This window comes from Hypanus sabinus, unplaced genomic scaffold, assembly GCF_030144855.1.
Source record: "Hypanus sabinus isolate sHypSab1 unplaced genomic scaffold, sHypSab1.hap1 scaffold_316, whole genome shotgun sequence".
Classification (NCBI taxonomy): Eukaryota; Metazoa; Chordata; class Chondrichthyes; order Myliobatiformes; family Dasyatidae; genus Hypanus; species Hypanus sabinus.
Genome location: NW_026781227.1, coordinates 496,836 through 523,809, shown reverse-complemented (window position 1 = coordinate 523,809; position 26,974 = coordinate 496,836). Strand labels below are relative to the sequence as shown.

Here is a 26,974-nt window from a genome sequence, read left to right as displayed (position 1 = left end):
GTTTTCTATAAATTCATCTATATCCATCTTTGCTGGTTTCCCGTCTGGTTACCCACCCCCGTTTGCTGGTTTCCCGTCTGGTTACTTACAGCCCGATTCACTGCCCCCCCCCCCCCCCAATTTGGTATCAAATCTCGAGACGAGGCCCCAATTTGTTATGTACCCCATAACTGGGTGTCTTATCAGCAAAGATAGAAGTATCCATTGCAGCCTGGTACTATTATCAAAACAGTGTTTATTAGTAAAATATACAGATATTACACGTTAGCAATACTAAACCTAAAAGTGTGGGTATAATAATAATCAATAATAAACAAGCTCTCTTGATGTCTAGGGGATAATGAATTGTCATATGTGAATATAAAGTTCAGTTCAGTTCATACAAGCTGAGGTAGTTGTTGGTCAATGTGTTGTAATTGTTGGGGAGAGAGAGAGAGAGAGAGAGAGAGAGAGAGAGAGAGAGAGAGCGAGCAAACAGTGACAGCCAGTCAAACCTTCCTTTACAATCTTGATCCATTGATGTGTTGGCCATTCAGGTATGACCGCTCTGTCCTTTAGCTAGACCGTTCTTCTATGGTGGACTCGTCACCCAGATAAGGGTGGACACACACACAAGCCCCCACCGGCCTCGCTATAAACACTGTGAGTTAAAATTGACCGATCCTTTGTTAGGTCTCCGATGCCCCACACTTTCTCGTGGGTTCCAACACTTAAGCAGTGCTCACTAGTGTGTTTCTTGGTGCGTCTGAGGGGTGTCTCCCCAGACCTCAGTTTTATCCCTACTCACGGGGTCTCAGGTGTCAATCAGTTTTGAATGGCTCAGCATATCAAACCAGCCCACTCTGGCTGTCCACTGAGGAATTTTAATGAACAGAATAGTACCAAGTAAACAGCCCTCTCCGGAGCCATAAGTCTTACAGGAGTCATAATATAGTGGAACAACAAGTCTCTTCCTCCCTGTGTTATCTCTACCTTATCCAGTCCCAGTAAGTTTTTGTTCCATCTCTTTCTCTGTCATTAGCTGCCTGGCAACAGTAACGGTTTGTAATTCTCCCAGGGGAGGGGGACATGGGCAACCCTGCACCCTTCTGCCCATCAGAGCTGTTCATCCTTCGTAACAATAGTAACTTAAACAAGATAAACAGAAGTTAATAGTATTATGTATATATATGTGTGTAAATAAAACTCCCAAACTATTGAGCTCGGGAGAAACAAGGCTTGGAGTCTTGAGATGGTAAATTATGAAAGTTCAGTTCATCCACAGAATAGGTGATGAGAGAGATATTTGTAATCCAGGGTAAATGTTGAGAGAAGGCAATTATGTCGAATTCCACAGGTTCCATGGTGGTAAAACGAGAGAACAGTCACTGTAGATTTTATCTGTCATCCTTCCAAATCCACATACTAATTATCACCCAACGTGACTTGTCACAAGGGGTATCGTCTTCAAATGAATTACCACACCATGCCCAGGCAAGGGTTAACACATCAGTGGTCTTCACAGGATATCCCAAATCAGATCCACTCCTATAGCTCAAACAAGGTAACAACCACACATTTGATGTAAGCTGAATCGATAATTAACCCACCCTTCTGGGCATAGGAAAAATCCAAACAGTGACCCTTGGCCACTAGTTCCCTTGTTCCGATCCTTCCATTTTTCCTCCTTCGTCTACGTCTGACTCTGAGAGTCTGTTCCAGAGTTAAAGCTCAACAAGCTGCGAGTGATGTAAACAAGCTGCAAGTCAGACTTATTCAACTTCTTAATCACTCTGTCTCTCTCAAAATAACAGTCCACAGCAAATGAAACAAAGGGATTCATAACAACGGCCACTCCCCATTGTGAATTGACTGGTGTGCCAGTAGTTGGGATGAGTGAGTGAATCCCTTCCCACATTCTCAACAGGTAAACTGCATCTACCCAGTGTGAACTCGCGGATGTCTCTGTAGGGTGGAAGAGCGAATGTATCTCTTCCCACATTCTGAGCAGAGGAACGGCTTCTCAGTGGTGTGAACACGCTGGTGTCTCAGCATGGTGGAAGATTGAGTGAATCTCTTCCCACATTCTGAGCAAGTGAACGGCTTCATCTCAGTGTGAACTCGCTGATGACTCTGTAGGTGGGATGACTGAGTGAATCTCTTCCCACAGACTGAGCAGGTGAATAGCTTCTCCCCAGTGTGAGTTCGCTGGTGTCTCTGTAGTTGGGATGACAGAGTGAATCCATTCCCATAGACTGAGCAGGGGAATCGCTTCTCCCCAATGTGAACTTGCTCATGACTGTGTAGTTGGGATGAATGAGTGAATCCCTTCCCACATTCTGAGCAGACGAACGGCTACTCCCCAGTGTGAACTCGCTGGTGCCTCTGCAGTGTGGATGAATGAGTGAATCTCTTCCCACAGACTGAGCAGGTGAAAGGCTTCTCCCCAGTGTGAACTCGCTGATGACTCTGTAGTTGGGATGACTGAGTAAATCCCTTCTCACATTCTGAACAGGTGAACGGCTTCTCCCCAGTGTGAACTCGCTGATGACTCTGTAGGTTGGATGAGTGAGTGAATCCCTTCCCACAGACTGAGCAGGTGAATAGCTTCTCCCCAGTGTGAACTCGCTGATGTCTCTGTAGGTTGCATGACAGAGTGAATCTCTTCCCACAGACTGAGCAGCTGAACGGCCTCTCCCCAGTGTGAACACGCTGATGTCTCTGTAGGTTGGATGGATCAGTGAATCCCTTCCCACAGACTGAGCAGGTGAATGGCTTCTCCCCAGTGTGTACTCGCTGATGACTCTGTAGTTGGGATGACTGTGTGAATCCCTTCCCACATTCTGAACAGATGAACGGCTTCTCCCCGGTGTGAACTCGATGATGTCTCTGTAGGCTGGATAACTGAGTGAATCTGCTCCCACAGTCTGAGCAGGTGAATGGCCTCTCCCCAGTGTGAACTCGCAGATGACTCTGTACTTGGGATAACTCAGAGAATCTCTTCCCACAGACTGAGCAGGTGAACGGCTTCTGCCCGGTGTGAACTCGCTGGTGACTCTGTAGGTTGGATGACTGAGTGAATCTCTTCCCACAGACTGAGCAGGTGAACGGCCTCTCCCCAGTGTGAACTCGCTGATGACTCTGTAGTTGGGATGACTGAGTAAATCCCTTCCCACATTCTGAACAGCTGAACGGCTTCTCCCCAGTGTGAACTCGCTGATGATTCTGTAGGTTGGATGGATCAGTGAATCCCTTCCCACAGACTGAGCAGGTGAAAGGCTTCTCCCCAGTGTGAACTCGCTGATGACTGTGTAGTTGGGATGACTGAGTAAATTCCTTCCCACATTCTGAGCAGATGAACGGCTTCTCCCCAGTGTGAACTCGCTGGTGTCTCTGTAGGGTGGATGAATGAGTGAATCTCTTCCCACAGACTGAGCAAATGAACGGCCTCTCCCCAGTGTGAACTCGCTGATGACTATGTAGTTGAGATGACTGAGTAAATCTCTTCCCACATTCTGAACAGGTGAACAGCTTCTCCCCAGTGTGAACTCGCTGATGACTCTGCAGGTTGGATGGATCAGTGAATCCCTTCCCACAGACTGAGCAGGTGAACGGCTTCTCCCCAGTGTGAACTCGCTGGTGACTCTGTAGTTGGGATGACTGAGTGAATCCCTTCCCGCATTCTGAGCAGATGAACGGCTTCTCCCCAGTGTGAACTCGCTGATGTCTCTGTAGGCTGGATAACTGAGTGAATCTCTTCCCACAGACTGAGCAGATGATCGGCTGCTCAATTGTGCGAACTTGCTGGTGAGCCATTAGGTCAGATGACTGAGTGAATCCTTTCCCAGAAATTCAACAGATGACCAGCCTCCGCCCGGTGTGGTGTGAACTGACTGGTGTGTCCACAGGTGGGAAGACCAACTGAATCCTTTCTCACAGACAGAACAGGTGAATGGCCTTGCAAAGTGTGAACTTGCTGATGTACCTTCAATTGTAATAAACGAGTGAATCCATTCCCACTGTCTGATCAGGTGAAAGGCCTTTCTCCTGTGTAAAATGACGGGTTGCCAGTTGGTCAGATGACCGAGTGAATCCCTCCCCACAGTCTGAGCAGGAAGGATGGTCGATAGGATCCCATGTTCCACTTCTTAACTATCCAGACAGAGACAACAAAATAGTCGTGCCATGTTTGAGCTTCCTGGAGACGAATTCCTTCCCGTTTTTAACCTGTAAAAAGATTTACAAAATCCATCAATGGGTTTAGGACAACATTTCCGATGAGATTACTTGAGTTGCCAAGGTCTGATCTGGTATCACACTGTTACAGTGAGGTTCAACCCAAGTTGGACAAAGAAATCATCTCCTGACTGGGCAGAGTGCTGGTATCTGGAATGACCATCAATTCCCTGATGCTCTTCCTGTCTCTATAAGAATGGGGCATTTCTACCGTCTCCAATTTGAGCTTTGGCTCAGTTTGACTCTCTCCATTGGTATTATTCCCTGTTCCTGCCGAGCAGCATGGGTGCCTGGCCCCAAAGTAACTGAAACAGTCTCACGTAAATAGTTGTTCTGGATTTGCATCTAGGATTTTCTTTTATGTATTATTAACTTCAAGTGCCACAGTTTTAATGCCATATAAAAAAATTCCTGCTGATATGAATGGTTGGTCCGCACAGCTGTTAGAAGGACGTAGACTGAATTTTTGTATTATTGTCACAGTAATAGAAAATTGCAACACAGAAACAGGCACTTTGGGCCATCTAGTCTGTGTTGAACTATTTAATCTGCCCTCTCCCATACCCCTACCATCCAGGTACCTATACAAACCTCTTAAATGTTGAAATCGAGCTCGCATGCACCACTTGTGCTGGCTGCTCATTCTGCACCCAGATGACTATCTGTGTGAAAAAGTTTCCCCTCATGTTACCCTTAACATTTTAACTTTCACCCTTAACCCAAGGCCTCTGGTTGTAGTCCCACCCAATCTCAGTGGAGAAAGCCAACTTGCATTTACACTATCTCTGCCCCTCTATCACAATCAAATCTCCCCTCAATCTTCTACATTCCAAGGAATAAAGTTCATACCAAAGTGCAACAACTCACACTTGTCTGCATTAAATTCCATTTTCCATTTCTCAAACCATTTTGCCAGCTGGTCCAGATCGCACTGCAAGTTTAAATGCTTTTTTGGCATTGACTAGCTGGGCCTAAGAGCCTGTTTCTTCACTGAACTTCTCTGTGTTTCTATGGCAGAGAAGCTGGCCAAACTTGCTTGGAAGGTAAAGGGTAGGAGTGACAATTGAGCAGCAGTGGCTGGAGTTTCTGGAGCAATTCGGGACCTGAGTGATTCCACAGAATTGGAAGCAATAGAAAGACAGGAGGACACAACTGTGGCTAAAATGAGAAGCCAAAGCCAACAGAAATGTCTAAAAGAGCAGGCAAACAAAGAACAAAAACTATTCGGAAGCTTTGAGAAACCAAAAGAAGACAACAAAAAAGGTCAGATGAGCTCAGTGTGTGGAATCATGATTTGTTGTCATTAATAGGTCTCGGTAGCACCTAAAAATCTGAGGCATTTAGAGGAACAAAATATACGAGGCTTCAATTTCTCTTCAAAAGCATGGTTCCCTGGTCCAGTTACCTTTCAACTTTCATTTTGGCAGGCACATACAAACTCTACATCCTCAAAAATTCACATCTGAAGGCCTCTCACTTAGAGGTACTCCTTTGCCAGGAAACAACCTGTCCCAAACCACACTTGTCAGATCCTTTCTGATACCATCAAAATTGACCTTTCTCCAATTTAGAATCTCAACCCGTGGTCCAGACCTCTCTTTTTCCATATTTACTTTGAATCTCATGGCATTATGATCACAAATTTTGTCAACACCCTGGATCATTTCCTAACAGCTTACTGCACACTTCTACATCAGGAATTCTACGTACTGATTAAGGGCACATTTGTCAAACTTTACCCCATCTAATCCTTTTACAGTATGGGAGTCCCAGTCAATATATGGAAAGTTAAAATCACTTACTGGAACAACCTTTTTTTCTTGGCATGGTCTGCAATCTCTCTACAATTATCTCTAAATCCCTCAGACTGTTGTTTGTAAACAAGCCCCAATAACGGCCACAATATCATAATTCCCTTTCCTGAGCTCATCTGGCTTTCCTCCGATGCTTCTTGCATTGTGATATACACAGCTCAGCACATTCATCGCACCATGCTCAACCATGTGATTGCTGACTCTGTCTGAGGTCTGAACAACATCTGACTGGTGTCAAGAAAACAAACTCCCCCTCATTGTCACAAAAACAAAGGAGCTGATGGTGGATGACAGGAGGAATGGAGACACTCTAACCCCTCTTGACATCAATGGATCTGGGGTTGAGAGGGTGAACAGCGTTAAGTTCCTCAGCAAAAACATCACCAAGCATCTCAGATTGTCTGTACATACCGGCTGTGTTGTGAAAAGAGCACAGCAGCACCTCTTTCTCCTCAGATGGTTGAAGAAGTTCGGGATGGGGCCCGGAATCCTAAGGACTTTCTACAGAGCATCCTGACTGGCTGCATCACTGCCTGGTATGGGAACTGTACTTCCCTTAATCTCAGGAACCTGCAGAGAGTGGTGCAGACAGCCCAGTTCATCTGTAGATCTGAACTTCCCACTATTCAGGACATTTACAGAGACAGGTGCGGAAAAAGGGCCCAAAAGATATTGGGGACCCAATTCACCACAACCACTAACTGTTCCTGCTGCTACCATCCAGGAAACGGTACCACAGCAAAAAGACCAACAGGCTCCGGGACATCATCTTCTACCAGGCTATCAGACTGATTAATTCATGCTAATACAATTGCATATCTATGTTATACTGACTGTTCTATGCACAAACTATTTATTATAAATTACTATAAATTACACCGCACATTTAGATAGAGATGTAACACAAAGACTTCTACTCTTCATGTACATGAAGGATGTATGTAAGAAAGTCAATTCAATTCACCCTCTCCACTATCAGTCCTGTCATTCTGGCTCCCATTCCCCCTACAATTCATTTTAACCACATCAGCACCCCCCTCCACCAGACTTGCTCTCGCAGCCGTACCACTAGGATATTAGTCCCCTTCCTGTTCTGTTCCCCTAACTAATGATTCCCCTATCACTCCTTTGACTTTCCTCTGCCAGGTAATCCCCCCGTAATACTTTCTAAAGTGATCCACCTGTTGTTGTGGGGGATGGCCACTAGAGTACTTTGTGATGCTATTTAACCTCATTCCCCTTCCTGATTCTCACCCAGTTTCCTGTGTCCTGCACCTTGGGAGTAACTCACCTCTCTTCCTGTCATATCTATCACCCCCTCCAACTCCTGGATGATCTGGAATTCATCCATTTCCAGTCCCAACTCCTTAAAGTGCAGGGTTACAAGCTGCAGCTGGAGGCACATCTTGCAGGTGAGGGCATCAGGGACACTGGAGGTCTCACCACCTTCCCACCAATGTCCCCTCTAATTTGTAATGACAAGTGTGCACATAAATCATGTACTGTGCATTCTATTACCCAGTGACAACATGTGCACAGTGAATTTTATATAGAGAGGTATTCATTTTCACAGCTAGCAAATCAATGTCGATATAAACGTTGATCTCCTCTGGGTTTGATCGAGTTCATCTGCTCTCTCACACAACCTATGTAGCAGGCCTATAGTGGGTTATGAAGGATTTTCTCGCCAGAGCTTTTGCACACTGTCCATATGTGACTTGCTTGCTAAATGACGCTTTAAAAAGTCAGATTTCCAGATTTCACTCCACTTCTCCCCATTTGCAAATTCTCCAGCAACGTTTGCATCACCACAGTACACACAGGTAACACCAGTTTCTGTGTTGTACATAAATATTTCCCCTGAGCCCTCTCCAGATGACTGACGGTGATGAACTCGGTGATGACAATGCCAATCAATATGCCGGGAAGGGCAGTAGTCTGTCTCCCTGGAGTCTGGCACATTTCTGATGTGAAAGTTACTTGTTGCCCAGGGCAAAGGTTTTTGATATCATTACGTACCAGAGAGAATGGTACAAAACATGTCGTCACGGGTAGAAAAGTCCAGGACAAAGTGAGGTGGAACAAGCAACACATACAAAATGCTGGAGAAAGTCAGCAGGCCAGGCAGCATCTATGGAAAGGAGTACTAATGCTGAGTTCTGCCGGCATTTTGCGTGTGTTGCTTGGATTTCCAGCATCTGCAGATTTCCTCTTCTTTGTGATTGGAGGTAGAACAAAGGTGATTTTCTCTACTGCTGATGCAAAAGATTTTGTTCCCTTTCTCCGAGTTCCTAATCCTTGCATTTAGATAGCTGGAGCTCAGCTCTGTCTGAGAGATCCATCGGTTCCCATTCCCTCATCAGCCGGAAGCTCCCCGGGGCCCGTGTACGAATCGTGGGGCTGAGAGAGAGGAAAGAGGGCAGGACTGTCCCGGGATTGCGGGTAACGGTGTCCGGATTTCACCGGAAATGTCCCGGTCGGTTTTTAAGACAAAAACACGGAGAATCACTCTTACCTGCAGCCGACATTTTTAAGGCCTTCAGGGTCCTGTGCGCATGCGTGATACTCGGGGACGTCATCAGCCTGACGCCTGCGCATTTCATCTGTGCTTCAGGGCCGGCGAACTTTTTAACGCACTGCATTATGGGTAATTGCGGTGCCATTAAACATTTCTGCAAGCACCGGTTCATTGTCCATACCTCATTTTTTTTTCCTGTGTGTATTAAAATCAGCAGCTGTTTTAACGCAGAAAGCGGCTCCCATAAACACCATACTCAATATCAACATGTATCTAATGCCAAAGTAAAATGCAGATATAAAACACAGGAGATTCTGCAGTTGTTGGAAATACAGAGACGCACACACACAAAATGCTGGAGGAACTCTGCAGTTCAGGCAGCAACTAAGCAGAGGAGTACACAGTCCAGACATGCTGAAGGGGCTCGGCCTAAACCTTGTCTATTTATTCCTCTTCACATTTTCTGCCTCATCTGTTGATTTCCACTAGTATTTTGCAGATATTAATCCCCTTTTTTTCCGGACAACCAGTTTCCAAATGTTTCTGATCTTTCTTTTGTAGCCATATCCTGTTGGTCTGATTCCTCCTCCTCCTCGTAAACTCGGGACCCAACTCTCTCTGGAGCCCCAAAGCCCTGGCTCAGGCTGGCAACTCTTTGGTTTCTGACTCTGCTCCATCGAAGATTTACTCGCTAGTCTGCTGTCAGACTTCAGAGGTGCATTGTGTTGCCAGACCGTAGGTTCGCTTACTGTGAGTGTCGCTTTAAGTGCGAAAGAAGGGTAGAGGGAGGGGAAGAGAGAGAGAGAGAGAGAAGGAGACTGCTGTCAGACTTTAGAGGCGCATTGTTTTGCGAGACCGCAGGTTTGCTTACTGTGGGAGTCGCTTGAAGTGCCTGAATGAGGCGGGACTGAGACTCAGACTGCTTCAGACTGAGAAAGAGTGAGAGAGAGAGAGAGGGACAAACTGTTGGAGCTCTTCCATGCACAAAAAATTGGGTTGATCATCCGCACGCAGTGCACAACAGATGTTTGAGTGTCACTTCGTATAATCCTTATGTGTGGTTTTGCTGGAGTATCCTGGGGTATCACTTTTGTTGGTCCTTACCTGGAATCGGGGTGTTCTGTGGTAACCACTTGAAGACGATATTCCTGTGACTGTCACCTGGTGATATTTCTAAGTGGATTTCGGAACTAATCCACAGATACGATCTTCGGCGACTGTTATTTCATTTACATAGCGTGGAATGTGTGTGGAATTCTTCGTAATTGCCTTCTCTTTACATTTTCGTGTGGATTTACAACTCTCTTCTCCCGCTCACTTATTCCGTGGATTACTGAACTTTTCTACTTTAACATATTAACATATTAAGCATTGTTTCCCGAGCTTCGTCCGGAGCCCTGAAGAACGTCACAACCACAGTGAGCTCATCGTCTTGTTCAGCCCGGAGAAAATCATGCAGGAAATTCATGCAGGTGGATAAGGTGATGAGAGGCATCGGTCGTGTGGATAGTCAGAGGCTTTTTCCCAGGGCAGAAACGGCTAACACGAGGGGGAATAGGTTAAGATTCTTGGAGGTAGGTACAGAGGAGATGTCAGAGCTAAGGTTTTAAAGCAAAGAGTGGTGTTTGTGTGGAATGCACCGCCAGCGATGGTGGTAGAAGCGGATACAATAGTCTTTTAAGAGTCTCTTAGATAGGTACATGGAGTTTAGGAAAATAGGTGGCTATGCAGTAGGGTAATTCTAAGCATTTTCTAGAGTAGGTTACATGGTTGGCAACCTGTCATCTCAGGGAGAGTGAGAGGGGAACGGCCCGGGTTGATTTTGATGTACTGATATGGAGCAGAAATATGGGCAGGGACCAGATGGGCCGAATGGCCTCCCTAGTTTGCATCGTGAGTGTGGTGGAGACAGTAAGTACCTGAGCCCGGGATTTGATACAGAATTGATTTATCTTTCACAGATCCACAATATTAAACACCAGTCTAGTTTAAGGCTAACATCAACAGAACAGACTCCTCCAATGCTCCGAGACCAGGGTTCAGTCCTGGGTGCGATGAGCAGCCGCAAGAACTGCAGAATCTGACAGTAACAGTCCCTCATGGACCTGCAGCTGCCTTCAGTCACAGTGATGGTTAAACATTTAACACAGGACTCCGCCTCCCGCTCACTGACATGTAAGACACAGTCGATTTCTGTCCGCCATTATTCTCTCCCTTTTCCGACTTAAACTTTGAAATTTCAACTTTATTCAGTGGGATCTGTAGAGCAACAGTTATAATTATGGCCCCGAGAGAAACAGAGGATTCAGGCGCTGTGTTATCTCCATTGGTGCGAAGCGATGTCAATTACTCGTTACACCCAATATTACAGGTGAAACAGCCGAGAGATCGTCTCCCTCGCTTCATCGGCGGGATAAACCTCAAAGTAAATGTCCCGCTTTTTGATTTCTTTCCGCTTCACTCCGAGGGAAGTTGGGGGCGCTTCTGAAGCGTCCCCTGCTGCCGGAGTCTGATGTATCGCCGAGAGGTAGGAGGGGAACACTTGGCGAATCGACTTGTTGCTGACTCCCCGGGGACGGAGGGAATCAACCCAGCAGGGGTGCATTTTATTGGAAAGATGGAATGGTGGCGAGCAGAGGGATTCACCACATTGGGGGTCAAACCGGCAGTCTGTTGTCCTGCAAGTGGAGCCAATGGTCATAGCAAAGTGGGGGGCGAATGGACCAGTCCAAGGACTTATTGAATGACAGGACGGTTTGGAGGGGCCGAGTGGCCTTCGTCTGTTCCGGTAGTCGGTCTGTTGAAAGACCCTTCCTGGGCCTGTAAGATGTCCCAGTGGGTGTTGTAGGGAGCAATGCTTGGAACCCAGTTGTTCACAAACTGTGTACACTATTTGGCTCAGAGACCAAATACAACATTTCCAAATCAGTTATTGACACAAAATGCATTTTCATAGAAACCGGGCAGCACAATTCAGGCACTTCAGCCCACAATGCTGTGCCGAACATGTCCTTAACTTAGAAATTACCTAGGGTTACCCATAGCCCTCTAGTTTTCTAAGCTCCATGTACCTGTCCACTATTCTCTTAAAACACCCTATCGGTTCCGCCTCCAACACCGCCCCCGGCAGCCCATTCCACACACTCACCACTCTCTGTGTAAAAACAACTTTCCCTCTCATGTTAGCCATTTCATCCCTGGGAAAAAGCCTTTGACTATCCACACGATCAATTCCTCTCATCACCTTATGCACCTCTATCAGGTCACCTCTCGTCCTCCATCGCTCCAAAGAGAAAAGGCCGAATTCACTCAACCTATTCTCATAAGGGACGTTCCCCAATCCAGGCAACATCCTTGTAAATCTCCTCTGCACCGTTTCAATGGTTTCCACATCTTTCCTGTATTGAGGCGACCAGAAATGAGCACAGTACTCCAAGTGGACTCTGACCAGGGTCCTATATAGCTGCAACATTAGCTCTCGGCTCTTAAACTCAATCGCACGGTTGATGAAAGCCAATGCACCTTATGCCTTTTTAACCACACAGTCAACCTGCATAACAGCATTGAGTGTCCTATGGACACGGACCCAAGATCCCGTGGATCCAATACACTGCCAAGAGTCTTACCATTAATACTATAATCTGCCATCGTATTTGACCTAACAAAATGAATCACCTCACACTTATCAGTGTTGAACTCCATTTGCCACTTTGCCACTTTGCCATTTGCCAGTTTTGCATCTTGTCAATGTCCTGCTGTAACCCCTGACAGCCCTCCACATTATCAACAACACCCCCAACCTTTGTGTCATCAGCAAACTTACTGTCCCATCCCTCCACTTCCTCATCCAGGTCATTTATAAAAATCATGAAGAGTAGAGGTCCCAGAACAGATCCCTGAGGCACACCAGACATACAGCCAAATATACTTTATTGAACCCGAGGGAAGTTGAGTTTTGTTACAGTCACACCAACCAAGAATAGGTTAGAAATATAGCAATATAAAACCATAATTAAATAATAATAAGTAAATTATTCCAAGTGGAAATAAGTCCAAGACCAGCCTATTGGCTCAGGGTGTCGGACACTCCGAGGGAGGAGTTGTAAAGTTCGATGGCCACAGGCAGGAATGACTTCCTATGACGCTCAGTATTGCATCTCGGTGGAATGAGTCTCTGGCTGAATGTACTTCTGTGCCTAACCAGTACCTTATGGAGCGGATGGGAGTCATCCTCTAGTCCACTAGTAATAGACCACAAGTCACCGACCTCCATGCAGAATATGACCGTACTACAACTACTCTTCGTCCTCTGTGGCAAGAGAGTTCTGGATCCACAAAGCAATGTCCTCTTGGATCCATTGCCTCTTTACTTTCTCAATTGGCCTTGCATGGGGTACATTGTTAAAGCTCATCTGAAAATCCAAGCAAACAACTTATCTATCTTATCTTATCTACAAATTATCTATGATAATTTCTCTATCTTGCCTGTTATTTCCTCAAAATATTGCAAGTGATTTGTCACACACGATTCCCTGCAAAGGAATTCTGTTACCTTTGCCCTACTTCATCATACCTCCCCAATTACAGTACCCAAAACACTCACCCTTAATACACCCGAACATATTCCTGACCACTGAGATCCGACTAACTGTCCTATAATTTCACTGGACAACAATTTTTTTTTTCAAAAGTCTTCCTTCCTCAGATTTTTTTTGCTTATGATAAACTGCTTGAAGATTAACACAAATATAATTTAAGACTACTTGCATCACGCAGGAATTCGGAAAAACAACAAGTTAACTTTTATTGAACATATTGTCTTTAATTGCTGATGCTTTGCAATAGTGCAACCAAGTTAAAAATATTTTGTTAATGATTTGCATTCGTACTCAGTGTCTGAGGCTTCTCGCTTAATTGTCCAACACTAATTTGCTGCATTGCTGGATTCAGTTGCCCTGGTATCTTTTCTCCATGACCGCAATGTCCTGGTGAAACCTTTCACCATGCTCGTCACTAACAGCACCAAGATTTGCAGGGAAGAAGTCCAAATGTGAATGCAGAAAATGAATCTTTAGTGACATGTTGCATTTCATGGTTCTATATGCTTTAAGCATGGTTTCAACCAGCTGCATGAAGTTTGGTGCTCTGCTGATGCCGAGAAAAATTTCAGCAGCTTCCTTGAATGCCTTCCTTGTCATTTTTTCCGGTCCCACTAGAAATTCTTCAAATTGCCTATCAGTGATGATCTGTTTGATTTGTGGACCAACAAAAATGCTTATTCTGGGAAGCATCCGTCTCAAATATCAAAATCCTTCACAGAAATGTTTGTGCCTGGTGATATCAAATTCCATCCTTACAGTGCTGAACCCCATAATTATTACTAAAACCTGTCCTGCCATGCAGCAGCGGCGCCGGCTAGGTATGCCCAAGCATGCCTGAACAAGATAGGAAACTTTCCAGCTTACATTGCAGGCAACATTTTAATTGACCTGAATTATGAATTGAAATAATACCAGTGATTTCAAAAAATGGTGCATCACAGGGAAATTTCATGGTGGTTTTCATGATCAGTGGTCAAAAATTCATAAGATACACCTAAAGGTTTTCAGGAAGCAAAACCTTTGTTGTCCAGTGTTTTCTTTCTTTTGCCTCCCTCTCTTCTTAAAAAGTGGTGTGACATTTGCAACTTTCTAGTCCGCCAGAGCCATTCCAACATCTAGTGATTTGTGATAGATCATTACTCATCACTTGCAGAGAAAACTAAGGGGGAACTTCTTCATTCAGAGGTGGGGAGAGTGTGCACCGAGCTGCCAGGACAAGTGGCAGGGACGATTGTAAACTTCAGGAGAAGTTTGCTTGCGTCCATGGATGAGAGGGATATGGAGGGCTATGGTCCAGGTGGAAGTTGTTGGAACTCAGCAGATTAATGTTTTGGCATGGACTAGATTGGCCGAAAGGGGTTTGCCTGTGTTGTAATGTTCTATGACTCTAATGCCTTCACTGTCTCTTCATCTACCTCTTTCTGAACCCTGGGGTGCACACCTTCTGGTCCAGCAGTCTTATCTACCTTCAGGCCTTTGTGTCCGATCACAAGAGAGGGAATGCTTACGAAATGGCTTTTTAGAGCAGCTGATGGTTCAGTCTACTCAGGGAACTGCTATCTTAGTTTTGGTGTTGTGTATTAACCCAGATCTTATTAGGGAGGATAATGTAAAGGAATCATTAGAAGGCAGTGATCATAATTTGATTGAATTCCCACTGCAACTTGTGAGGGAGAAGCATAGGTCACATGCGGAGCATGGCAATGGAATAAAGGGAATTACAGAGGCATGAGAGAGGTGATTCCCCAGGTGGCTGACATCTCTGAGAATAGTCCATAACGTACAGGATAGATATGTCCGGCAGAAGTAGTTCTCAAACAGTGGGGCTGGACTACCGCGGCTGAGAAAGGAATTTAAGGACTGTATAAAAGCCAAGGAAAGTGTGTATAAGTTAGCAAAAGTGAGTAGGAAGTTAGATAATTGGGTTTCTTGTAAAATTCAACAACGGGCAACTAAAAACAAAACAAATTATAGTCCAGTTAGCCTAACCTCAGTGCCTGGGGAAGCATTTGAGTTTAATATAACAGATGAGGTTTTGGGGACTAAAAATAAATCAAAGCCAGCATAGGTTCTGTACAGGGAAATCATGCCTGACAAATCTGTTAGAGTTCTTTGAGGAAGTCATAAGCAGGATGGACAAACGAGAGGCAGTGGATTTCATTTACTTGGACTTTCAGAAGGCTTCTGATAAGGTGTCACACATGAGACTGCTCGACAGGATAAAAGTCAGAAGTAATACTGGCATGGATAGAGGAATGGCTGACAGCCAAGAGGCAGCGAGTGGGAATAAAAGGGGCTCATTCTGGTTGTCTGGCAGTGACTGGTGGTCTACAGGGGTCCACTACTTTTCACATTGTTTGTCAATGAGTTGGATAATGGAACTGATGGCTTTGTGGCAAGGTTTGTGGATGATACGAAGGTAGGTGGAGTGCTGAGGAAACAATGCAATTGCAGCAGGACACAGATAAATTTCAAGAACGGGCTAAAAAAAAGGCAAATGGAATACAATACTCGGAAATGTACGATAAAGCACTTTGGCAAAAGGAACAATAGTGAAATATTATCTGATTGGGGAGAAGGTTCAAACAACAGAAGTACAGCAGAAAATGTGAATCCTTGGGCAAGACTACCAGAAGGTTAATTTACAGGTTGAGCCCATGATAAAGAAGGCAAATGATCGTGGGCATTTATTTAAAGTGAAGTAGAATCTATAAGCAAGGAAACAATGCTGATATTTTATAAGACATTACTTAGGCCGCACTGAGAGTATTTGGGATGCATATCTCAGAAAAGGTGTGTTGTCATTGCAGAGAGTCCAGAGGGTGTTCAAGAAGATGATTCTGGTAATAAAGGGGTAAGATATGAGAAGCGTTTCCTTCTTTGGGCCTGTACTCCTGCATTGACTTATGTTTAATAAATGTTGGGGGGTGGGGTGTAAAATCTCACTGAATCCTACCGAATGTGGAAAGGTCCAGATAGCGTGGATGAGGAGAGGACTTTCCGCATGGTAGGGGTAGCCATGACAGAGGGCACAGCCTCCAAACTGAGGAGCGACCTTTCAGAATAGTTAAGGAGGATTTTATTTACCCAGAGAGCAGTGAATCTATGGCATTTTCTGACACAGACGGCGGTGGGGTACAAGTCTGTGCGTACATTTTAGGCAGAAGCTAATAGTTTACGGATCAGTCAGGGCATTACAGAATATGCCGAGGAGGCAGGTGCATGGGGTTGGGTGAGAACTGGGATCAGCCATTATAGAACGGTGGAGCAGACTCGATGGGGCTGAATGGCCTAATTCTGCTCCTATGTCTTATGGTCTTATACTGCAGGTGTCTTACACAATGAAGAATGACACAAAATAATTATTACATTCGGCCGCGATTTCTTTGCTCTATTGCTAACTCACCAGCATCATCTTCCAGCGGTACAATATCAACTCTTGCCTCTCCTTTACTCTTTATGTATGTGAACAACTTCTGAAACTTGATATTACTGGCTCACTCAGCTTACTTTTTCATCTTGTCTCTCCTGTGTGTGTGTGTTTTTTTTAGTTGTCTCCTGTTGGTTATGTCAAAGCTTTCCAATCCTCTAATTTCCCACTATTTTCTTGCTATATTATATGACCCGGCTTTTGCTCTTATCAAAAACAGGAGAAAATCTGTGGATGCTGGAAATCCAAGCAACACGTACACAAAATGCTGGAGGAACCTAGAAGGACATTAATAATATTACAGGAACAAATCCCTCGATAGATAAAACCATTCCCAACACACACATGTTCCTCGACCACTGGAGCACCTCACCACAGGCATTGTTTGTGTCATCAGTCAGACAAACAAATGATTTTGTCAATCTGCTTCCAAATGTTGCTACTCTGTCATTCGTTGCCACGCCCCACTGCTGATTCCCTTCTCCTCATCATACGTTCTTACCCCAAACTCTGCCCTGTGCAGACTCCCCTCGGGTTTCTGACCCTGCTTCATTGAACATCCAACAAATGGTTTTCCATTCTGCTTTCAGTCTTTAGAGGCCAGTGCTGCGTTCAACAACCCTTTCGAAGCAGGGAAAATGACCCATAATGTTGAAATAAGTCATGATTGAGGAGGTTAACTACCAATGTCATTCCTCCTCGTCCAGAGATTTGAGGGGCAAAGAACATCTCAGACAGAACTGCAGTCAGCTCGACTTCTTCAGTCTGCAGAAAATTCAAAGGAAACCTCTTCACCCAGAGCGGTGACTGTTTGGAACCCATCACCACAGGGAGAGCGAGAGATGAACAACAGGGGAGGAATTAAAAGGACTGTCCTGGAACAGAATCACTGGTAGTGTCCAGCTGGCCTGAGTTGATCTCTATTGTACACTTGGTGTGTTATAAATTCACTAAGTTCCAAAGACAGAATTTAAAATAGAACTGATTTATTTGTCACAGATTCAGAGAATTAAACTCCAGTCCCATTAAAGGTGAATATGCAGCAAGAGAAACTCCTCCCATGCACAGTGACCAGGGTGCAGAACTGGGTGTGGTGAGCAGCAGCAATAATTGCAGAGTTCAGCCCTTACAGTCACTCTTGAAATTGCATTCAGCAATGGTGATGGACAAATATCCAGCATTCAGCTTATTGAAACTTTCTCCCCAGTGTTAACCCAGTAGTGTGTCAGAAGGTTTGATTACTGAGTGAATCCTTCCCCACATTCACAGCAGGTGAATGGCCACTCCCCAGTGTGAAGTCAATGACGCACATTTGGTGGAGATAGCTGAGAGAATCTCTTCCCAAAGTCTGAGCAGGTGAATGGCCTCTACCCAGTGTGAACTCGCTGGTGTCTCTGTAGATGAGATAACTGAGTGAATCCCTTCCCACATTCACCGCAGGTGAACGGCCTCTCCCTTGTGTGAACTGACTGATGTGCCAGTAGTTTGGATGACTGAGTGAATCCTTTCCCACATTCTGAGCAGATGAATGGCCACACCCCAGTGTGAAGTGACTGGTGTCTCTGTAGGGTGGATAACTGAGTGAATCCCTTCCCACAGTTTGAGCAAATGAATGGCCTCTCCCCATTGTGAACTCGCTGGTGTCTCTGTAGGGTGGCTGACTGACTGAATCCCTTCCCACAGTCTGAGCAGATGAATGGCCTCTCCCCAGTGTGAACTCGTTGGTGACTCTGTAGGTTGGATAACTGAGTGAATCCCTTCCCACATTCTGAGCAGGTAAACAGCCTCTCCCCAGTGTGAACTCACTGGTGACTCTGTAGGTTGGATAACTGAGTGAATCCCTTCCCACAGTCTGAGCAGGTGAACAGCCTCTCCCCACTGTGAATTCGCTGGTGTTTTTAGAGATCAGATGACCAAGAGAATCCCTTCCCACAGTCTGTGCAGGTGAACGGCCTCTCCCCAGTGGGAACTCGCTGGTGTGCCAGTAGGTGAGATGACCAAGTGAATCCCTTCCCACATTCGGAGCAGTTAAACGGCCTCTCCCCAGTGTGAACTGACTGGTGTGCCAAGAGTTCAGATGACTGAGTGAATCCTTTCCCACAGTCTGAGCATGTGAACAGCCGCTCCCTGGTGTGAACCCACTGGTGAGCCATTAGACCAGATGACCGAGTGAATCCTTCCCCACGTCAGCAGATGACCAGCCTCTGCCCAGTGTGAACCTTCTGAAGTACCTTCAGTTGAGATGACTGAGTCAATCCATTCCCACTGTCTGAGCAGGTGAACAGCCTTTCCCCTTTTTTAAAATGACGGGTTTGCTAGTTGGTCAGATGACCGAGTGAATCCCTCCCCACAGTCTGAACAGGAAAAATGGTTGATTGAATCCCTTGTTCCTTAAATATTTAGACAGAGACAGCACAACTGGTGTGTTGTGTTTGAATTCCCATAGACAAATTCCTTGTCGTTTTCAACCTGTAAAAAGAGTTAAAAATCCATCAGTGGTTGAAGGACAACATTTCAGATGAGATCACTTGAGTTGTCAAAGTGTGATCTGACATCACACTGTTACAGTGAGGTTCAATCCAAGTTGGATGGAGAAATCATCTTCTAACTGGGCACAGTGCTGGTATCTGGAATGAGCATCCTCCTGTCTCTATAAGAATGGGGCATTTCTGCCATCTCCAATCTGTGACCTGGCTCAGTTTGACTCTCTCCATTGGTATTATTCCCTGTTCCCACTGAGCTGCATGGGTGCCTGGCCCCACAGTAACTGAAACACAAATAGTCTTTCTTGATGTGCAGCCGGGTGTTTCTTTATGTAATGTTAATTTAATCTCCCACAGTTTCAATGCCATGTAACTATCTCTTGACCTGGATGGTGGCGTAGTGGCATCAGGATTTCAGGACGAAAGGTCCTGAGTTCGAATCCGGCCGGCTCCCCTGCATGCTTTCCATCCGTGCTGGGTTACGAGCTGGTGATCTCTTTGGAAACTCACCCGGCAGAATTGAGCTCACATGCACCACTTGTGCTGGCTGCTCATCCCACACCCGGATGACCGTCTGTGTGAAGAATTTTACTCTTGAATGTTTCACCTTTCACCCTTAACCAATGTCGTCCCAATCCATCTCAGTGGTAAAAGCCAGCTTCCATTTACCCTATCTATAACCCTCATAACTGTCATATGCCTCCATCAAATCTCCCCTCAATCTTCTACATTCCAAGGAATAAAGTCCTGACCTGTTCAATCTTTCCTTACAACCCAAGTCCTCCAGACCTGGCAACATCTTTGTGAATTTTCTTTGAAATCCTCCAAAGTCTTTACAACTTTCTTGTAAGTTGGTGACTAAAACTGCACTCAATATTCCAAATTAGGCCTCACCATTGTCTTGTACAAAGTCAACATTACATCCACCTCCTGTACTCAGAACTTTGGTTTATGAATGCCAATGTGCCAAAATCTTTCTTTCCATCCCTATTGAACTGTGACACCACTTTCAGTGAAATATAGACATGCATTCCTCGATCCCTTTCCTCTGCAACACTCCTCAGTGCCCGACCAGTCACTGTGTAAAACCTAGTTCCTACCAAAATGCAACACCCCACACTTGTCTCTATTAAACTCCATTTTGCATTTCTTAACCCATTTTTCCAGCTGATCCAGATCACACTGCAAGCCATGACAGTCCTCCTCGCGGTTCATTACACCCCAATCTTGGTGTCATCCCCAAATCTGATGATCCAGCTGACCATGTTATCATCCACATTACTGATATACATGACAGTCCTCCTCGCGGTTCATTACACCCCAATCTTGGTGTCGTCCCCAAATCTGATGATCCAGCTGACCATGTTATCATCCACATTACTGATATACATGACAGTCCTCCTCGCGGTTCATTACACCCCAATCTTAGTGTCGTCACCAAATCTGATGATCCAGCTGACCATGTTATCATCCACATTACTGATATACATGACAAACAACAACAGATCCACCACTGATTCCTGAGACAACCACTAGCCACAGGCCTCCGGTCAGAGAGGCAACCACCTGCTACCACACTCTGGCTTCGCCCAAAGACAGTGTCTCATCCAATTTACTGTCTCATCTTGAATGCTGAGTGACTGAACCTTCTTGACCAACCTCCCATATGAGACTTTGTCAAGTGCCTTGCTGACATCCCTGCAGACAACGATAATTTCCCCGAGAGACTCTATAAGATTGCTTAGACATGATCTACCATGCAGAAAGCCATGCTGTCTATCTTTAATCAGTCCACATCTATCCAAATACTTACATCTCCAGTTCCTGAACATAACGTGCAATAACTTTGCCCCGACTGATGTCAAGCTCACCAACGTACAAATTCTTAATTATTTTTAGAAACTTTGCTGAGCATTGGAACAACATTGGCTGTCCTCCAATCATCACCTGTCCTCCAGTCCCACACCTGTCACTAAGGATGAGTTAAATATCTGTGCTTAGGCCCCGATAATTTCTGCACTTGTCTTCCGCAGGGTCACAGGGAACAACTTGTCAGGCCCTGGGGATTGATCCACACTTAAGACAGCAAACCCCTCGGCCTCTGTAATCTGTACAGGGCCCATGAAGTTGATGCAGCTTTGCCTCACTTCTATAGACTCTGTGTCCATCTCCTGAGTAAATACAGATGCAGAAAAAAATCTCCCAGATCTATTTTGTCTCCTCCTATGGATTACCATTCGGATCTTCCAGTGAATTAATTTTTTCCCTTGCAATCTTTTTGTTCTTAACATATCTGCAGAATCTCCTTCACCTTGTCTGCAGGGGCAACCTCATGCCTTTATTTCTTTCATGAGTGTTCACTTGAATTTCCTGTATTTCATAAGGACCCCGTTTGTTCCAATCTGCCTGTACCTGGTATGCACCTCCTTTTTATTGATCTGGGAGAGGAAAGCCAAAGGGGTGATAGAGCACAAAGCTGGGAGGTTGGAGTGGTTGGGGGGGGGGGGGGGGGTTAAACTAAAGTTGCAGGGGGAACGGGAGCCTGAAAAACAGAACAGATAGTGCAGAGGTTATGGAGGCAGATGTTGTTCAGACCTCAAAGTCAGGAATCAAAAAGTTGAGCGTGGTGCAGTGAATATGCTGAGCCCTGTATATTTCAATACAAGGAGCAGCGTAGGAAAGGTGGATGTGTTCAGGACATGGATCAACACCTGGAGTCAACACTAGGATCTGGCAACTGTGGATTGGAACAGGCTGCTTTATGGCAAAGGTGTGCTTGGTAAATGGGAGTCCTTCAAAGCTAAATTTTGAAAGTACAAAGCAGGTATCTCATCAGAACAAAAGGTAAAGATAGAAACTGTAGGGAAACTTGGATTGCAAGATATATTGAGACCCTGGTGAAGCACAAAATGGAATTGCATATCAGGGATAGGCAGTCAGTTTCTTATGGAGTATAAGAAATGCAAGAGAACACATAAGAAATCAATCAGGATGGCTAAAAGATGGCAAGAGGTTGCTGTCACAGAAAAGATGAAGGATAATCCTCAGGGATTCTACAGATAGATTAAGAGCAAAAGTATTGCAGGGGAGAAAGTTGGTCCTCTGGAAGACCAGCGTGGCAATCCATGTGTGGAAACAAAGCAGATAGGGAGATCCTCATTTTCTCTCATCTCTGTTTACTCAGCAAACGGGACACAAAGTCTATGGAAGTGTGGAAAAACATCATTAACATCATGGACCCTGTACTGACTAAAGTAGATGAGGTGTTTCCCATCCTGAGGCAGATTAGGGTGGATAAATCTCTAGGGTATGGCCAGGAGCTCCCTCAGACCCTGTGGGAGACAAGCCCAGATATTGTAGGGGCCCTAGCAGAGATAATTTAGTCATCCTTAGTGGCTGGGCTGGTACTAGAGGATCAGCGAATAAACAAACCTCCTTAACATAGAACAGAGATACCTACAGCACATTACAGGCTCTTTGGCCCACAGTCCTGTGCCGACCTTGTGACCTACTCTAGAAAATGCCTAGAACTTCCCCAGCACACAGCCCTCTATTTTTCTATGCTCCATGTACCTATCCAAGAGGCTTTTAAAAGACCCTATTGTATCTGCCTTGACAAACGCTGCTGGCATACATTCCACGCACCGACCACTATCTGTGTAAAAAAAAACCTTACCCCTGACATTGCCTCGGTATCTATTTCCAAGCACCTTAAAACTATGCCCCCTCGTGTTAACCATTTCAAACTTGGAAAAAGAAAACCTCTGGTTATCCACACGATCAATGCCCCTCACCATCATATGCACCTAAAAGAGGCTCCAAACATAAACAAAGAAATTATACATTGGATTGACGACTTGCTAGAAGTACAGAATATCATGAGAGTATAGATAGGGCAAATGCAAGCAATTGCAACTAGAGGTCATGGGTAAGTGGAGAAGGTGAAAATTTAATGGGAACATGTGGGAAAACTCTTTACTGAAATGGGTCGTGAGAGTGTGGAATATGATGTCAGCACAAGTGATGAATATGAACTCAATTTCACAATTCAGAGAAGTTTGATAGGTACCTGTATGGTAGGAGTATGAAGGGCAGGTCGTTGCACTAGACAGCTTAAATGTTCTTTTGGCATTGACTAGACAGGACAAATAGCCTGTTTCTTTGCTTAGCTTCCCCATGTTTCTGTGACAGAGAAGCTGGCCAAACTTGTTTGGAAGGGAAAGATAGGAGTGACAACGGAGCAGCAATGGCTGGAGTTTCTGGGAGCAATTCGGGAGCTGAGTGATCAATATATCCCAAAGTGGAAACATTGGAAAGGCAGGAGGACACAGCAGTGGCAAAAATGAGAAGCCAAAGCCAACATAAAAGTCAAAGAGAGGGCAAACAAAAGAGCAAAAAACTATTTGGAAGCTTTTAGAACCTAACAGAAGATGAGTAAAAATCAGTCAGATGAGTTCAGTGCATGGAATCCTGATATTGTAGTCATTAATGGATCTCGGTAGCACCCAACAGTCTGAGGCATTTAGAGGAACAAAATATCCGGGGCTTCAATTTCTCTTGAAAATCAAGGTTCCCTTGACCAGTTACCTTTCAACTTTTACTTTGGCAGGCACATACAAACTCTACACTGTCAACATTTCACTTCTGAACAAGTCCCACTTACAAGTACTTCGTTGCCAGGAAACAGACTGCCCCAAACCACACTTGTCAGATCCCTTCTGACACCATCAAAATTGACCTTTCTCCAATTTAGAATCTCAACCCATGATCCAGACCTCTCTCTTTCCATAATTACTTTGAAACTCATGGTATTAATGTTTACTAAATTTTGTCAGCAGCCCTGGATCATTTCCTAACAGCTTATTGCACACTTCTACGTCGGGAATTCTACGTACTGATTAAGGGAACATTTGACAAACTCTACCCCATCTAGCCCTTTTACAGTATGGAAGTCCCAGTCAATATATGGAAAGTTAAAATCACTTACTGAATTATCCTTTGTTTCTTGGAATGGTCTGTGATCTCTCTACAAATTTGTTCCTCTAAATCCCTCAGACTGTTGGGTGTAAACAAGTCCCAATAATGGCTACAATATCACAATTCCCTGTCCTGAGCTCATCTGGCTTTCCTACGATGCTTCTTGTATTGTGATATACACAGCTCAGCACATTCATCGCACCATGCTCAGCCATTTGATTGCTGACTCTGTCTGAGGTCTGAACAACATCTGACTGGTGTCAAGATAACAAACTCTCCCTCGTTGTCACACAAAAGCAAAGGAGCTGATTGTGGATGACAGGAGGAATGGAGACAGGCTGATATCATTGGATCTGCGGTTGATACTGACATCATTGGATCTGCGGTTGAGAAGGTGAACAGCTTTAAGTTCCTCAGCATAAACGTCAGCAGGCATCTCAGATTGTCTGTACATACCGGCTGTGTTGTGAAAAGAGCACAGCAGCACCTCTTCCACCTCAGATAGCTGAAGAAGTTCAGGATGGGGCGAAATCCTAGGAACTTTCTACAGGGAAACAATTGAGAGCATCCTGACTGGCTGCATCGCTGCCTGGTATGGGAACTGTACTTCCCTTAATCTCAGGAACCTGCAGAGAGTGGTGTGGACAGCCCAGCGCATCCATAGTTGTGAACTTTTCACCATTTAGTACATTTACACAGACACGTGTGTAAAAAGGGCCCAAAGGATATTGGGAACCAAATTCACCACAACCACAAACTGTTCGTGCTGCTACCATCCAGGAAACGGTATCACAGCAAAAGGACCAACAGGCCCTGGGACATCATCTTCCACCAGGCCATCAGACTGATTAATTCATGCTGATACAATAGCACTTCTATGTTATATTGACTGTCCTATGTACAAACTATCTACTATAAATTACTATAAATTCCACATTGCACATTTAGAAGGAGATGTAATGTGAAGTTTTCTCCCCCGCATGTTTATGAAGAATTTGTGTAATGAAGTCAATTCAATTCGATTCACCCTCTCCACTATCTGTTCTGTCATTCTGGCTCTCATTCCCCCTATAACTTATTTTAACCATATCACCCCTCCCCCCACACCACGCTACATCTAGCAAGCCTAAGATATTAGTCGCCTTTTGTAGTGTCCCACTAACTAACGAATCCCCTATCACCCCTTTGATTTTCCTCTGCCAGGTAATTCCCCCCAGAACACATTCTAAAGTGGTCTACCTGTTGTTGTGGGGGATGGCCACAAGATTACTCAATGATGGCCATTTAACCTCATTCCCCTTCCTGACTCTCAGTTTCCTGTGCCCTGCACCTTGGGTGAAACTCACCTCACTTCATGTCATATCTATCACCCCCTCCAACTCCTGGTTGATGTGGAATTAATCTACTTCAAATTCCAACACCTTAAAGTGCAGGGTTACAAGCTGCAGCTGGATGCACATCTTGTAGGTGAGGGTATCAGGGAGACTGGATGTCTCCCCTCCTTCCCTCTAATATGTCCTCTAAATTGTAATAACCAGTGTGCACATAAATCTTGTACTGTGCATTTTGTAGCCAGTGACAACATGTGCACAGTGAGTTTTATACAGAGAGGTATTCATCTTAACAGCTAGCAAATCACTGTCGATAGGAACATTGATCTACTCCGGGTTCAATCCAGTTCATCTGCACTCTCACACAACCTATGTAGCAGGCCTGGAACTGGTAATGAAGGATTTTCTCACCAAAGCTTTCGCATACTGTCCTAATGTGGTTTGCTTGCTAAATTATGTTTAAAAAGTCAGATTTCCAAATATCACTCCACTTCTTCCCACTTGCAAATTCTCCAGCAACTTTAGCATCACCACAATGCACACAGGTTTCACCAGTTTCTGTATTCTACATAAATATTTTCCCTGAAGTCTCCCCCAAGTGACTGACAGTGATGGTAAAGCCAATGAATATGAAGGGAAGGGCAGTAGTCTGTCTCATTGGAGTCCGGCACATTTGTGATGTGAAATTTACTTGTTGCCCAGGACAAAGGTGTTTGATATCATTATGTACCCAGAGAGGATGGGTCAAAACATGTCCTCACCGGTAGAAAAGTCCAGAACAAGAACACACACAAAAAGCTGGAGGAACTCGGCAGGCCAGGCAGCATCTATGGAAAAGTGTACTAAAGCTGAGTTCATCCAGCAATTTGTGTTGCTTGGAATTCCAGCATCTGCAGATGTTCTCTTGTTTGTAATCGGAGATAGAACAAAGGTGATTTTCTCAACTGGTGATGTAAAAGATTTTGTTCCCTTTCTCCGGGTTCCTAATCCTTGCATTTAGATAGCTGGAGCTCAGCTCTGTCTGAGAGATCCATCGGTTCCCATTCCCTCATCAGCCGGAAGCTCCCCGGGGCCCGTGTACGGATCGTGGGGCTGAGAGAGAGGAGATTGAGCAGGACAGTCCCGGGATTGCGGGTCACGGTGTCCGGATTTGACAGGAATCGTCCCTCAGTCGCTGTTTAAGATAAAAACGTAGAGAATCGCTCTTACCCGCACCCGGTATTTGCAAGGCCTTCTGTGCACTGTGCGCATGCGTGATACTTGGTGACGTCATCAGCCCTGACGCTTGCGCATTTGTTCGGTGCTTCAGAGTGAGCTAAATTTTAAATGCACTGCCTTATGGGTAATCACGCTGCCATTAAAGATTTCTGCAGGCACTGTTTCAATGTAGATACCTCATTTTTTTCGAGTGTGTATAGAAAAATCTGCAGCTGTTTTAACGCAGAAAGCGGCTCCCATAAGCAGTATACTCAATATCAACGTGTATCCAATGCGAAAATAAAATGCAGATATAAAACACAGGAGATTCTGCAGTTGCTGGAAATACAGAGACACACACACACAAAATGCTGGAGGATCTCTGTAGTTCAAGCAGCAACTAAGCAG

The 26,974-nt window shown here is 45.0% G+C and overlaps 2 protein-coding genes across 3 annotated transcripts; both read right to left on the bottom strand.

Moving 5' to 3' along the window:
- Nucleotides 1–227: 227 nt before the first annotated feature.
- LOC132388394 (zinc finger protein 227-like) lies at nt 228–8,634 on the bottom strand. Its single transcript, XM_059960746.1, has 2 exons — nt 8,545–8,634; nt 228–4,206 (listed from the first exon to the last, which is right to left on the bottom strand). The coding sequence occupies exon 2, from the start codon at nt 3,793–3,795 to the stop codon at nt 2,335–2,337; it is 1,461 nt and encodes a 486-aa protein (XP_059816729.1). The 5' UTR covers nt 3,796–4,206; nt 8,545–8,634; the 3' UTR covers nt 228–2,334.
- An 8,996-nt stretch (nt 8,635–17,630) lies between these two features.
- LOC132388396 (gastrula zinc finger protein XlCGF8.2DB-like) lies at nt 17,631–26,623 on the bottom strand. Of its 2 annotated transcripts, none has more exons than XR_009510217.1 (2): nt 26,579–26,623; nt 17,631–19,047 (listed from the first exon to the last, which is right to left on the bottom strand). XR_009510217.1 is itself a non-coding variant. In XM_059960747.1 (2 exons), the coding sequence occupies exon 2, from the start codon at nt 18,729–18,731 to the stop codon at nt 18,477–18,479; it is 255 nt and encodes an 84-aa protein (XP_059816730.1). In that variant the 5' UTR covers nt 18,732–19,047; nt 26,131–26,546; the 3' UTR covers nt 17,631–18,476. The 2 variants fall into 2 exon arrangements, 1 of the variants encoding a protein (XP_059816730.1); XM_059960747.1 differs by lacking the exon at nt 26,579–26,623 and adding an exon at nt 26,131–26,546.
- Nucleotides 26,624–26,974: the final 351 nt, after the last annotated feature.

Coding starts and splice junctions, on each gene's coding strand:
- LOC132388394 (XM_059960746.1), bottom strand. CDS start 3,795: ATGGCTCACCAGCAAGTTCGCACAATTGAGCAGCCGATCATCTGCTCA.
- LOC132388396 (XM_059960747.1), bottom strand. CDS start 18,731: ATGGCTCACCAGTGGGTTCACACCAGGGAGCGGCTGTTCACATGCTCA.